Source organism: Triticum aestivum, chromosome 2A (genome assembly GCF_018294505.1).
Source record: "Triticum aestivum cultivar Chinese Spring chromosome 2A, IWGSC CS RefSeq v2.1, whole genome shotgun sequence".
Classification (NCBI taxonomy): domain Eukaryota; kingdom Viridiplantae; phylum Streptophyta; class Magnoliopsida; order Poales; family Poaceae; genus Triticum; species Triticum aestivum.
In genome coordinates this window covers 28,868,129-28,881,900 of record NC_057797.1, presented here as the reverse complement: position 1 = coordinate 28,881,900, position 13,772 = coordinate 28,868,129, and the positions used below count along the sequence as shown (strand labels likewise).

Sequence of the window (13,772 nt, the reverse complement as noted above, 5' to 3'; positions counted from 1 at the left end):
TGCTGTTCTAAAGGACTCTCAAAATGATATAATTGAAGAATGAGAGATCAATTATTTCTATAAAATAAAACCGCCGCCGTGCTCTAAAAGATATAAGCGAAGCACTAGAGCAAAAACTATATAGCTCAAAAGATATAAGTGAAGCACATAGATTATTCTAATAAATTCCAATTCAAGTGTGTCTCTCCAAAAAGGTATGTACAGCAAGGATGATTGTGGTAAACTAGAAAGCAAAGACTCAAATCATACAAGACACTCCAAGCAAAACACATATCATGTGGCGAATAAAAATATAGCTCCAAGTAAAGTTACTGATAGACGAAGACGAAAGAGGGGATGCCTTCCGGGGCATCCCCAAGCTTAGGCTTTTTGGTGTCCTTGGATTTTACCTTGGGGGGCCTTGAGCATCCCCAATCTTAGGCTCTTGCCACTCCTTGTTCCATAATCCATCAAATCCTTACCCAAAACTTGAAAAGTTCACAAAACAAAACTTAAAAGAAAATCTTCGTGAGCTCCGTTAGTAAAAGAAAACAAACCACCACTTCAAGGTACTGTAATGAACTTATTCTTTATTTATATTGGTGTTAAACCTACTGTATTACAACTTTTCTATGGTTCATAAACTCTATTACTAGCCATAGATTCATGAAAATAAGCAAACAACACGCGAAAAACAGAATCTGTCAAAAACAGAAAAGTCTGTAGTAATCTGTAGGTTTCGACCACTTCTGGAACCCCAAAAATTCTAAACTAAATTGCTGGACGTGAGTAATTATCTATTAATCATCAGCAAAAAGAATTAACTAAATATCACTCTCCAATAAAAAATGGCAGCAATTCTCGCGAGCACTAAAGTTTCTGTTTTTTACAGCGGGATCAAAAAGACTTTTCCCAAGTCTTCCCAACGGTTCTACTTGGCACAAACACTAATTAAACACAAAAAACACAACCAAAACAGAGGCTAGATAAATTATTTATTGAATAACAGCAAGGGAAAATATTGGGTTGTCTCCCAACAGGCGTTTTTCTTTAAAGCGTTATAGCTAGGCATAAGATTTCAAGGATGCTCACATGAAAGACAAGAATTGAAGCACAAAGAGAGCATCATAAAACACGTGAAAAACATATTTAAGTCTAACATACTTCCTATGCATAGGCATCTTATAGGCAAACAAATTATCAAGGCAAGCAAAAACTAGCATATGCAAGGGAGCGGAAAGAAACAATAGCAATCTCAACATAACGAGAGGTAATTTAGTAACATGAAAATTTCTACCACCACATTTTCCTCTCTCATAATAATTGCATGTGGGTTCATAAGCAAATTCAATAAAATAGCTATCACATAAAATATTTTGAACACGATCCACATGCATGCAAAGCTGACACTCTTCCAAAATAGTGGGATTAACATTAACTAAAGTCATGAACTCTCCAAACCCACTTTATAAAAAATTTCATAAGAATGAATATTCTCCAAATATGTGGGATCTAAAGTTGACACTCTTCCAAACCCACTTACCATACACCTTTGTGCCCTATAAGGTAAGATTGATTGACGGAGTCAAGAGATGGAGATCTTGGTTTAGCAGCGGCTGCCTGTCCTTTTCTTTCGTGAAAGGCTGACGCATGGGACTCACCCTTGACTTGAGAATGGAAGAAGGGAAACATAGCATGTCACAAGAGCTATCGTATGAACAATGCCGTCCGCTTTTCTTTTTTGAGTTTCCATGGATCTCTCCGACGAAGTAGCGGAAGCATGAAATGCTATTCACGAATGAAGATTGTTCTTTTGGACTGAGCAGAAGCACGAACTCTATCTGACGTTTTCTCTATCCCTTCTAATCTCTCAAGCAAGTTTTTCATATAGTTGTTTTTGTGTAGTGATCTCTGTTCATGGAGATCACGAGGCCACTGATACCCCATGTGGATAGGTGGGATAGAAGAGTGGGAATGTGGGCTTCTATCAAAAGAGGAAAAGATACCGCCAGAAGCGCGTGATAAATGCCACCGAAGCCTAAGACTGCGGAGGAAATTAGGTGAAGTACGCCAGATACAAAGTACGGAAAAGTATCTAGAACTTCCCCCCTGGCCCTACTCCCCAACCTAGAGTAGCTAAGTGTGGAAGTAAAATCAACCCTTGTTCATACATGGGCTTTTCTGGGTAAGCACAAAAGGTAATGACGAGAGGGCCGTCCTATGTACCCTGAAAGAGAAACCATGTGATAGAAGCCCGCATTCCCTCTCTTCTATCCCACCAAGTCCAAAGTGCATCTTCCAACTCCCTAACTGCGTCTTCCATGAAGTTCGGGAGACCCCTCACGTGCCGCTGCCCGTGAGACTCGCCTTTGTACACTTTGCGCACGGCTTCGACTAGACCCCGCTACTACCTCGTATCCAAATACCTGCGATCTAGCTCATTCTTTTTTAAGCCCTGCAAGTTCCAGCAAGGAAGACAGCTCTATCTCACAAGTTAGCTGGATCTTTTATTTAAGCCAAAGGCTAGAAAACCTATTTCAAATGAGTTTGGGCTCCGTTAAGTTATCCTCATTTCCTGAATTCGTTTATTTCGTTCATTAATTCGTTCTGATAGCTACGCAGAGGTCTTTCCTTACGACTCCCGTGCTTAAAACGAAAAGTGGTTCTTCTGTGAAAAGTGCCAACTGACTATCTCCTAGGAAATCAAACGCGTTGTTTGAGAAGTAAAAAGGGTAACTAGAGAAAAAAATCAAAATAGGCTCTCCCTGGACTCTACGCAGGACTTCTTTCTAAGCCTCACATCATCTTTCGCATATCTTGCTCATCCGACATGGCATGAATCACCGAACCCGCACTCAGGAAGAGTAATGCTTTGAAAAACGTGTGATTCATTAAGTGAAAGACGCTAACCGAATAGTTAGAGCACCACGTCTGTAGCATCTACTGCTATTGCAAGGCCCGAAGCACGTGGGAGAATGTTCGTTTTTTCTGGATCGGATTAGCAAAAGGGTCCGAGAAAGCAACTTGACATGCCAATCCTAACAAGAATTCCACTCTTTCTGGTCATGTTAGAAACCACCTCTTGGAAAGCAGATCGAAAGCCAATCGTTTCAGAAGATGATGACCCTCTTGTGCTCCTACGTTCCTGCTAGTTGGTGGATGAAGAATAGGAGAGAGCTTGCTTGAGTAGAAGATAACCTGCGAACCCAACCAAATATGATTCTTGTATTATCTTACCGAAATTCGGATCCATTTGGCTCCAAAGGAGCAAGCGCGGGAGTTCTAATAGGACTTTGAGACTCGAAAAATCCTTCAGCTCTGCTCGCTCACTTTTGAAAGGAAAGGAGACTGATCTTGACGTCGGCGTGGGTTCTACCAACGAAACGAATCCGTTTTGGATTGAGATTTCACATAAGCATTGCACAATGATCCGCATTAGGCGGGGAGCAGCAATGATACCGCCGGACCCGCCCCAGGTTCCGTCATCCTTGGATCCAGGCAGAAGGCCGGAGGATCGAGTGCAAGATGGCGCAGAGGCGGCAGCCATGGGCGCTGCCAAGGGCTGTCACCCCGGTGACCTTCGTCACCAAAGCGTCACGACAGTTTCCAAGACCCCTCATATAATCTCCAGTGGGGATCAGTCGGAGCTTCGCTCAGAAGCTCTTTCTTCATCTAAGCTTTTAGTAACATTAGCTGTCATCAATAGGGTGGAACGCATTAACCAGTAGAAACCTTGCTTCAAGGTAGATTCTTACATGTTTGGAGTTTTGTCTGGATCCGATGAAGAATAACGGGGGAGCCAACTCAATAACCTAGCGGAGGAACCGTTCGGACTTAAAACAGCGGATGCAACCCTCGCGAAAGCCGTTGAGCATTAGCGCATCCGTTTTCTTGCTTGATCTTTATACGATTTTTTGAGCAACTAGCGCAAAAGCCGTTGCGGTCTAGTGGAAGAGGCGGGTCGGGCAAGTTGAGTACTCAGATTCGGCGCTTGCTTGACATCTCTCTTTGAATCTGAAACCTGACATGACCATTGATTCCGCCTCCATTGCCGGAAAGGATAACGATGGATCTTTAGCTAGCTCATAGGCAGAGGAAAGGTATACGGTAACAGATAAGGAAAAGTGGATCCGCTACCAAATACAATAATATTTCAAACACTATTATCAATCTCACATTCATCATGGGGCTTAAATAAATTTTCAAGATCAAAAGAAGAATCACCCCAATCATGATCATTGCAACAAGTAGTAGACATAGAAAAACTAGCATCCCCAAGATTAGGGTTTTGCATATTATAAGCACAATTGACATTAATAGAATTTATACTATCATCATTGCAATCATGCTTTCTATTCAAAGATCCATCGTGAATCACTCCATAAAGTACTTCATCACCATTTTCAGATTCACGAATTTCAAGCAAAACTTCATAAAGATAATCTAGTGCACAAAACTCACTAGCAATTGGTTCATCATAATTGGATCTCTTAAAAAGATTAGCAAGCGGATGAGGATCCATAGATCTTAGGTTCTCTGTTTAGCAATAAATAAACAACTATTCCAACCAAACGAGCAAACGAGCCAAGTAAGACATCAAAGAAAATGGAAAGACGAACACAAGAAGGGCGAATAAAATGGCAAGGGTGAAGTGGGGGAGAGGAAAACGAGAGGCAAATGGCAAATAATGTAATGCGAAGGATAAGAGTTGTGATGGATACTTGGTATGTCTTGACTTGGCGTAGATCTCCTCAGCAACGGCGCCAGAAATCCTTCTTGCTACCTCTTGAGCACTGCGTTGGTCTTCCCCTGAAGAGGAAAGGGTGGTGCAGTAAAGCAGCGTAAGTATTTCTCTTAGTTTTTGAGAACCAAGGTATCAATCCAGTAGGAGACCACGCACGAGTCACCTCGTACCTACACAAACAAATAAGAACCTCACAACCAACGTGATAAAGGGGTTGTCAATCCCTTCATGGCCACTTGCAAGAGTGAGATCTGATAGAGATGGTAATAATAAGATAAGTATTTTTGGTATTTTTATGATATAGATTGAAAGTAAAGATTGCAAAATAAAATAGATTGGAAACTTGTATGATGGAAAATAGACCCGGGGCCATAGGTTTCACTAGTGGCTTCTCTCAAGATAGATCATGTATATAGGCATCACGTCCGTGACAAGTAGACCGACTCCTGCCTGCATCTACTACTATTACTCCACACATTGACCGCTATCCAGCATGCACCTAGAGTATTAAGTTCATAAGAACAGAGTAACGCCTTAAGCAAGATGACATGATGTAGAGGGATAAACTCATGCAATATGATATAAACCCCATCTTTTTATCCTCGATGGCAACAATACAATATGTGTCATTTCCCTTTCTGTCACTGGGATCAAGCACAACAAGATTGAACCCAAAGCTAAGCACTTCTCCCATTGCAAGAAAGATCACTCTAGTAGGCCAAACCAAACTGATAATTCGAAGAGACTTGCAAAGATAAACCAATCATACATAAAAGAATTCAGAGAAGATTCAAATATTGTTCTTAGATAATCTGGATCATAAACCCGCAATTCATCAGATCTCGACAAACACACCAAAAAAAGAAGAGTTACATCGAATAGATATCCAAGAGAATCGAGGAGAACTTTGTATTGAGATCCAAAGAGATAGAAGAAGCCATCTAGCTAATAACTATGGACCCGAAGGTCCAAGGTAAACTACTCACACATCATTGGAGGGGCCATGGAGTTGGTGTAGAGGCTCTCCGTGATCAATGCCCCCTCCGGCGGAGCTCCGGAAAAGGCCCCAAGATGGGATCTCTTGGGTACAAAAGGTTGCGGCGGTGGAAATACGGTTTCATGCTGCTCCTAGATGTTTGCGGGGTATGTGAACATATATAGGAGGAAGAAGTAGGTCGGTGGAGCAACGAGGGGCCCACGAGGGGGGAGGGCGCGCCCAGGGGGGTAGGCGCGCCCCCTGCCTCGTGGCCGCCTCGTTGATTGCTTGACGTCCACTCAAATTCCTCTGGATCATGTTTGTTCCAAAAATCACGTTCCCGAGGGTTTCATTCCGTTGGGACTCCGTTTGATATTCCTTTTCTACGAAACACCAAAATAGGCAAAAAACAGGAATTTGGGCTGGGCCTCTGGTTAATAGGTTAGTCCCAAAAATAATATAAAAGTGTAAAATAAAGCCCATTAACATCCAAAACAGATAATATAATAGCATGGAACAATAAAAAATTATAGATACATTGGATGACGATTTGTATTATGAGTTATGTGATTTGATGAACGAAGTTTGTTCGGAGTCCCGGATGAGATCGGTGACATGATGAGGAGTCCTGAAATGGTCGAGAGGTAAAGATCGATATATTGGAAGGCTATATTCGAACATCGAAAAAGTTGCGAGTGATTCGGGTATTTTTCGGAGTACCGGAGTGTTACGGGAATTCGCCGGAAGAAGTATTGGGCCTTATTGGGCCATACGGGAATAGAGGATGCAGGCCAAAGGGAAGGAGGCGTCCGCCCCCATGGGTCCGAATTGGACTAGGGGAAAGGGGGCAGCGCCCCCTGCCCTTTCCTACTCCCTCTCTCTTTCCCTCTTTCTTCTCTCCTACTCCAGAAAGGAAAAAAGGGAATCCTACTAGGACTTGGGAGTCCTAGTAGGACTCCCCACACTTGGCGCGCCTCCTCTAGGGCCGGCTTCCTCCTCCTCCCTCCTTTATATACGTGGGCAGGGGACACCCCAAAGGCACAACAGACAATCTCTTAACCATGTGCGATGCCCCCATCCACAGTTACACACCTCAGTCATATCGTCATAGTGCTTAGGCGAAGCCCTGCGCCGGTAACTTCATCAGCACCGTCACCACGCCGTCGTGCTGACGAAACTCTCCCTCGGCCTCAACTGGATCAAGAGTACGAGGGATGTCACCGAGCTGAACGTGTGCAGATCGCGGAGGTGACGTATCTTCGGTGCTAGGATCGGTTGGATCATGAAGATGTACGACTACATCAACCGCGTTGTCATAATGCTTCCGCTTTCGGTCTACGAGGGTATGTGGACTACACTCTTCCCTCTCGTTGCTATGCATCACCATGATAGATCTTGCATGTGCGTAGGAATTTTTTTGAAATTACTGCGTTCCCTAACATTTTCACCATAATTGTTGGGTTCATATGTCCAATATAAGTCAAATTTATTCGAATATACTATTTGTACCACCAACTAGTGTAATTTCAGTTCAATTATGTGAAAATAGTCATCTACAACAAAAACAGCTCTTAATCAGGTTATTTATTGTTAAATCAGTACAACCAGCACTTAAACCCAATCTACATAATAACAAGAGTGTTATGGTCATTCCAGCAAGTTTCAGCATCAGCTGCAGTTGCTACAGCATGACTACCAAACGACTGCACCTTAGCTCCAACCTTTCAACTGCAGCTAGCAACTACAGCCGCTCCTTCTAGCCGGAGCCGTTGCAGCTGCAGCTGGAGAAGTTACAGCCCAAACAAACACACTCTTAGTGCTTCAGCTATCAGAACATTGGCCACTTTTTCATAGTTAGAACATTTCCGAAGCCGCAAACTTAGAACTATACAACATGCCAACTAAATGCCATCCTAAATGGTTGTTCTTCTTCATTTTGTAGTGATGATGCTATTTGGAGTTGGACTCCGGGTTCTGGCGGTGCTCGAAGGCCGACGGTGGTGTGGTGGTGCTATGTGTAATTCTCGTGGATGATGCTATGTTTATTTCTCAAGGATTATGCTATGTGTGACTGTGCATGAATGATGACTTCAGTGTATGTGGATGATGTTATATATTTTGTTTTGATGATGTTATGTATGTGGATGATGCTATGTTGGTTTAGATGATGCATGATGATGCTATGTGATGGTGATGTTGTTACATATATATTGGTGTTGTAACTAGCTTATTTGTAGGGTAGAAGCACAACCAGATAAAAAAATTGACCAAAATTATGTCGGCGGCATAGCTTTGGCCGAGCTAACAGTTGTTGCCATCGACATAGATCCATGTTATGGCGATGACACAGCCGTCGGCACACATGCCCGCCAGGAGCCACAAGATGTAGCCACGTGCCCACTCTAAAGCCGTCGGCATACCACCTATATTTGTTGTCGGCATAGCAGCCAGCCACGAGCCACCAGCTGTCGCCACGTGTCCACCCTATGCCGACGGTTCAGCCGTCGGCATACCTCCTATATATGCCGACAGCCAGAGTAAAGCCGTCGGCATAGGGTTAACACATGGCCTAGCTCTGCGATGACACGTGCACGAACGGCGTCAGGCGGCGTGCCGTATTTTTTTGCCGATGGAAAACTATGCCGACGGCCAGAGTAAAGCCGTCGGCATAGGTCATTTATACCGACGGCTTGACTATGCCGACGGTTAACCGAGGATTGCTGAAGCATTCGTTGCTGACGGGTATATGCCAACGACAACCGTCGGCATAGCCAATGACGGTTTTAGGTCCCTTGCCGACGGCTTTAGCTGTCGGCATATGCGTCGATTCCTGTAGTGAGAGCCCCTACCTGGTGCGCCGGCTGTCGGTGTTTAGACCCAGCAACCTATCGAGGGGGGTACCCGAGGTAGTGTTTAGTGCATGGGGCTCGCCGAGATCAGGAACTCGAAAGTGAACTCAAACACACGATTTAGACAGGTTCAGGCCGCTAGATTGCGTAATACCCTACGTCTTGTATGTTGGTTGGATTGAATTGCTTTGGAGGGGGTCCCTTGCTCGCCTTATAATGCCGGGGGCAGGGTTACAGGTCGGTTGTTTTACAAGAATATACTAGTCGGATTCGACTGGAAGAGTCCTACCCTAATTGCTACGAGTAGTTTCCTAATCCTCGAGTAGTTCCTGTCTTGCCACATAGACCACGCCGTCCTGCACCATAGTCTCTCCATGCCTGACACGTCTCGGTGTCCAGCCCTGTATCTAGGACTGTCCAAACTTTCTGGTGGGCTCACAGATGTATGTACGACACTACCTCCAACACATCAGGTGTTAACTTGCATTCCCAACCTGGATAACTCTTTACAATTCCCTGAGCAGATCCTTGCGAAGAAGATGGTATCAAAAGGCTGTACATCGGCGCAACAAGTTCTAAGTGGTCCGGCTGGCCTGAATCGCTCTCCACCTGGGAAGATATGGAAGCTCTACATCAACGCTTCCCGGCGGCACCTGCTTGGGGACGAGACTTGCCTACTTCCCATGCGTGTGCCTATCCCCTTAAAATCAGGAGAGGAGATGATTAGATTTAAAAGAGTACGGATGAAAGCATGGGGAAAAAGCAGGCAAGCCGAATCCCTGCTTGGAGACAAGCAGGTTCATTAAGCAGGCTCTTCAGCTCAGGAAGTAGAGAAGAAGTCTGGGCATCGCCGTTCCACTCGGCCCATTGTTCCCAGCGTGCGTATCTCGAGCCAAGAATGGAGTAGGCCCATATAAGGTTAGCGTGCGTGAGTTGTGTTTGTGAGCGCTGGAGATATAGTCTAGGCCCGTGAGGAAGGAAGCCAAGCATTTTGTATACGAACAAAATAATTTCCTCAGCTAATCATGGCTCGTCCTTCCTCTAGTTCATCTTCCCGATCCCTTCTATCTCGATTTGGTTGCTAACATAGTGATAGCCATCGATCTTACGTACGTCAGACCATTTCCGTGCCCTTGCAGAGTCAAAAAAAAAAATGTTTTAATGCAACGTTGCTGATTCCGAAGGACGCGTTATCGATCGATTTGACGAAGAAGTAACTTGTCCGATCCCACAGGACTCCGTCACTGGCACGACACGTGTCACGCCCGTGGTGCCCAAATATGGATAACGTTGCTCAGCTAGCGACTCTATCTTGCGTGAAGTAATAGTATAAAACTACTACTTTACAGGCGATGGTTTCAAAAAATTACCGGTTTTTAGTGTGCAGGCTCATCTGCACCCGATTAAAAACAAATTCGAAAAAATACTAGAAAAATTCAAAAAATTCCAAAAAAATTTCTATGGTAGACAATCTATTGCGTGAGGTTCACTCCAAATATTAGCTCATTTGGACATCTGAGTAACTCTCAGCAAAAAAGACAAATCAGGTCAAAACAGTACGTGAGCAGTAAACTGTTTTACGTACCTTGAATTTGCCTTTTTTGCTGAGAGCTACTCAGTTGTCCAAATCATATGAAAATTGGGTTGGATCTCACGCACCAAATTGTCTACCATGGGGAAAAATTGAATTTTTTTTAAAAAAATAGTATTTGTTTTAAAAAATTTATTCAACACGGGTGCAGATGAGCCCGGACCCAGAAAAGGATTTTCGCGGTTTTTATTTTTTCTTAGATTACTACCAAAGGGTGGTCGGCTGTTTCAAAAAACCTCAAATGCATGTTGTTTAAAAATTAAACCTGTTTATGACAGGTCAGGCCCGCACCTAAACGATCTGTCTCTTTGACGGTGTGTTTGACCGTTAACTGACATGTCGGGTCCTTGGAGTCGCTGTCGCCGCGCTGCCAGGGCGCTCCGCCTAGGGTCAGCCCCGTGCCGCCTGGGGTCATCGCCGCGCCGCCATGGCGCTCCGCCTAGTGTCGCCCCGCGCGCGTCGCCATGGGTCGTCGCCTGGGGTCGCCCTTTCTGCCATAGCGGTCGCCGGCGACGTGTGGGCGGGCGGCGGAGGGAGCAGTTCCTCCTCGATCTGGTCCTTGTCCTCCACCGTTCGCGGGGGGAGGGGGGGTTCTTTTAGCAAATCTCTTCTATTATTTGCTCCATGGCTGACATGTGGGCCATAGACCTCAGTTAATGGTCAAACATCCGGTTTGTTTAGGGGTGGGCCCAACTTGTCAGAAACCGGATCAATTCTAAATCGCACGGTCATTATGGTTTTTTGAAACAGCCGACCATCAATTTGGTAGTTATCTGAAAAAAATAAAGACCGATGGTTTTTTGGAACCCTGGCGTGTAAAGTAGTAATAGTTTTATGCTATTACTCATCCTGCGTGCGTCGCTGAAGGAAGAAATGGTAAAACCGGAAGCCCGGCTCTGCGTTGCCGGAATGTTCCTTGGCGCATCATATTCTAATTTTTATCTAGCTTTAAAGAAAAATCTATTGTATCTAGCTTTAGGATGTGTCTTTCAATCTTTGACTGGGCTCGTACCTCAGCATACAAGAGCACCTTCAACCAGGAGCTATGTAGCTAACTAACCGGAAAATTTTGCTAGCTCCACCTTTTAGCAGAGGCTATAGCCTACATGTTCATGCATGTACGAGTCTTGCATCTGGTTTATGACCAAAGGAACATGCACTGTAATAAAGCCGCCCATTGTAATTGTATACACCTACAGCCATCCACGGATGACGACGGCGACGAGCTCTTCCAGATCGATAACAGTCATGCCCATGCATGCATATGCATTCGCTCTGCACGTTCACTTGCCCTGTTTCTTCATCCTGAAAAGTCGAGCTCCCTGTTTTCCCATGCATTCCACTGCGCGGCGCACACAGGAAAACACACTTGACCTACTCCTACCTTCGCTGCATCTATCTGTGAGCTCGTGCGCCAAAACAAACCCTATATATAGACCTCCCCAACGCCTTCAAGTTCCTACACCATCACACAATATCCAGAACCATCTCACTGCCAACCTCCGCCATGGCGTTCCGACGCCCTCTCGCTCTCCACCCGCTCGTGATCGCCTTCGTGCTGGTCTCCTGTCTCGCCGGCGCCGCCACGGCGAAGCAGACGGGCCAGCTGACCGTGTTCTGGGGCCGGAACGCCGGCGAGGGCACGCTGCGCGAGGCCTGCGACACGGGGCTCTACTCCACCGTCGTCATCTCCTTCTACAGCGTCTTCGGGCACGGCCGCTACTGGGGCGACCTCTCTGGCCACCCTCTCGCCGGCGTCGGTGCCGACATCAAGCACTGCCAGTCCACGAACATCCTCGTCCTCCTCTCCATCGGCGGGCCCGGGAACGGCTACTCCCTCCCGTCCTCCGCCTCCGCCGCAGCCGTCGCCGACAACCTCTGGAACGCGCACCTCGGCGGGCGCCGGAACGGCGTGTACCGCCCGTTCGGCGACGCCGCCGTCGACGGCATCGACTTCTACATCGACCAGGGCGCCCCCGACCACTACGACGAGCTGGCCAGCCGCCTCGACGGGTACAACCGGTTCTACCGCGGCCGGAAGGGTGTGCGCCTGACGGCGACGCCGCGGTGCGGGTTGCCCGACCGCCGCCTGGGGGCGGCGCTCCGGACGGGGCTGTTCGAGCGCATCCACGTCAGGTTCTACGGCAATGACACATGCTCGCTGGGGAAGGGCGGGACGTACGGCGTGGTAGAGCAGTGGGAGAAGTGGACGGCGGCGTTCCCAAGGACCCAGGTGTACCTGGGCCTCGCGCCGGCGGAGAGCGGCGTGCCGGAGGGGGCGCAGGGCACCGTCGCCGTTTACCTCAAGTACCTCTACTACGACCTGCTGCCCAAGGTGCAGAAGGCGAACAACTATGGCGGGGTCATGGTCTGGGACAGATTCGCCGACAAGAAGACACGCTGGAGCAGCGTCGTCAACGGATGGGCCTGATCGTTTATATCGCTAGCTGGTTTACAGCTACGGATCCGAGTATATACTACTTCTACTGTGTATGCGTGTGTATGAATAAAACGGCATCCATATGATAATGATATATGGATGTGAACTCAAGTTGTTTCTTGTTCTAGTCAATGAGATAAGGAATATGATCACTTCTCCTACGACTTCTGCCCGAATAATTTTTGTTCCGTCGTCCTTAATAAACAAGCTAATAAGGGACTAAAAGCTCGAAGATGTTTTTCATGGATAGGGCCGAGACAACGAGTAGGGCATCTTGGAGACCGAGCTCCATGAAACCCTTTATTTAAAAAAAATCAAAATTCATAGATTTCAGTTTTAAAAAATTTTGAAAAAGATACACATGTATGCAAGGACGTAAAGTGTATGTGTGAAAATTTTCAGGATGAAATACTTAGAATTGCGAGCTGCATAAAAAAACAAAATCACGGGCTTTAAAGATGAACAGTATATATGCTAAAAGCCCCAGATTTGTCTTTTTTGTGAGCTCACATTTTAATGTAAGTCAACCTGAATTTTTTTACACATGTACATTATGTATTCAGGTATATGTGTATTTATTTTCAGAATTTTTTTAAACTTCAAAATTTAAAGTTTAAAGTTTTCAAATAAAGGCCTCCATGAAGCTCGGTCTTCGTTTGGCATTTTCGCGAGACAAGAGTTTTTGACCAAACATTAATTAAGCTGTTATATTCTCAAAAGTATGGCATATCATTGTTAATTCCTTTTTGTGCTATCATCACCAATCGAGACCTTGGACTCGTCTTCTCACCCGCTAGTGCCGGAGGCGAATTCTTGAAACCACCTAGTCAATCCACTTGCCGGCGATGATTCCCTGGTTCCCCTTCCCTCTGCCGGCTGCTCTGGCGACGGGAGGGTGGGGGAACCCCAGATCTCGTCGTGTACATAGCGTTGGCTTGAGTAGGTTGCTTACCAGCGGCGTCTTGGAGGCGAAGACGTCCGTGGTCGGCGTTTTGGGGTCGTCTTCTTCCTCTGCGGTGTCGCCGTTCTTTGGAGCCTCGGCATCAAGCAGGGGACTTCCCCCCGTGCTCGCGGCCCTGGGTGATCGCCGTGCGCGTTCCTTCCCCGGCTGGATCTCAGAGCGGCGGATCCAGATCAAGAAATCGAAGCTGTTGATGTTGAAGACCGGCGGTGCTGCTGGCTTGGCGAAGGAT

General features: G+C 46.2%; 1 protein-coding gene across 1 annotated transcript; it reads left to right on the top strand.

Annotated features, from left to right (window-relative positions):
• The first annotated feature begins 11,606 nt into the window (after positions 1-11,606).
• LOC123184458 (xylanase inhibitor protein 1-like) lies at positions 11,607-12,670 on the top strand. The gene has a single exon (XM_044596565.1). The coding sequence runs from the start codon at positions 11,647-11,649 to the stop codon at positions 12,568-12,570; it is 924 nt and encodes a 307-aa protein (XP_044452500.1). The 5' UTR covers positions 11,607-11,646; the 3' UTR covers positions 12,571-12,670.
• The last annotated feature ends 1,102 nt before the right edge of the window (positions 12,671-13,772 follow it).

Bases quoted from the DNA above. Each gene is read 5' to 3' on its own strand.
- LOC123184458 (XM_044596565.1), top strand. From the start codon at position 11,647: ATGGCGTTCCGACGCCCTCTCGCTCTCCACCCGCTCGTGATCGCCTTC.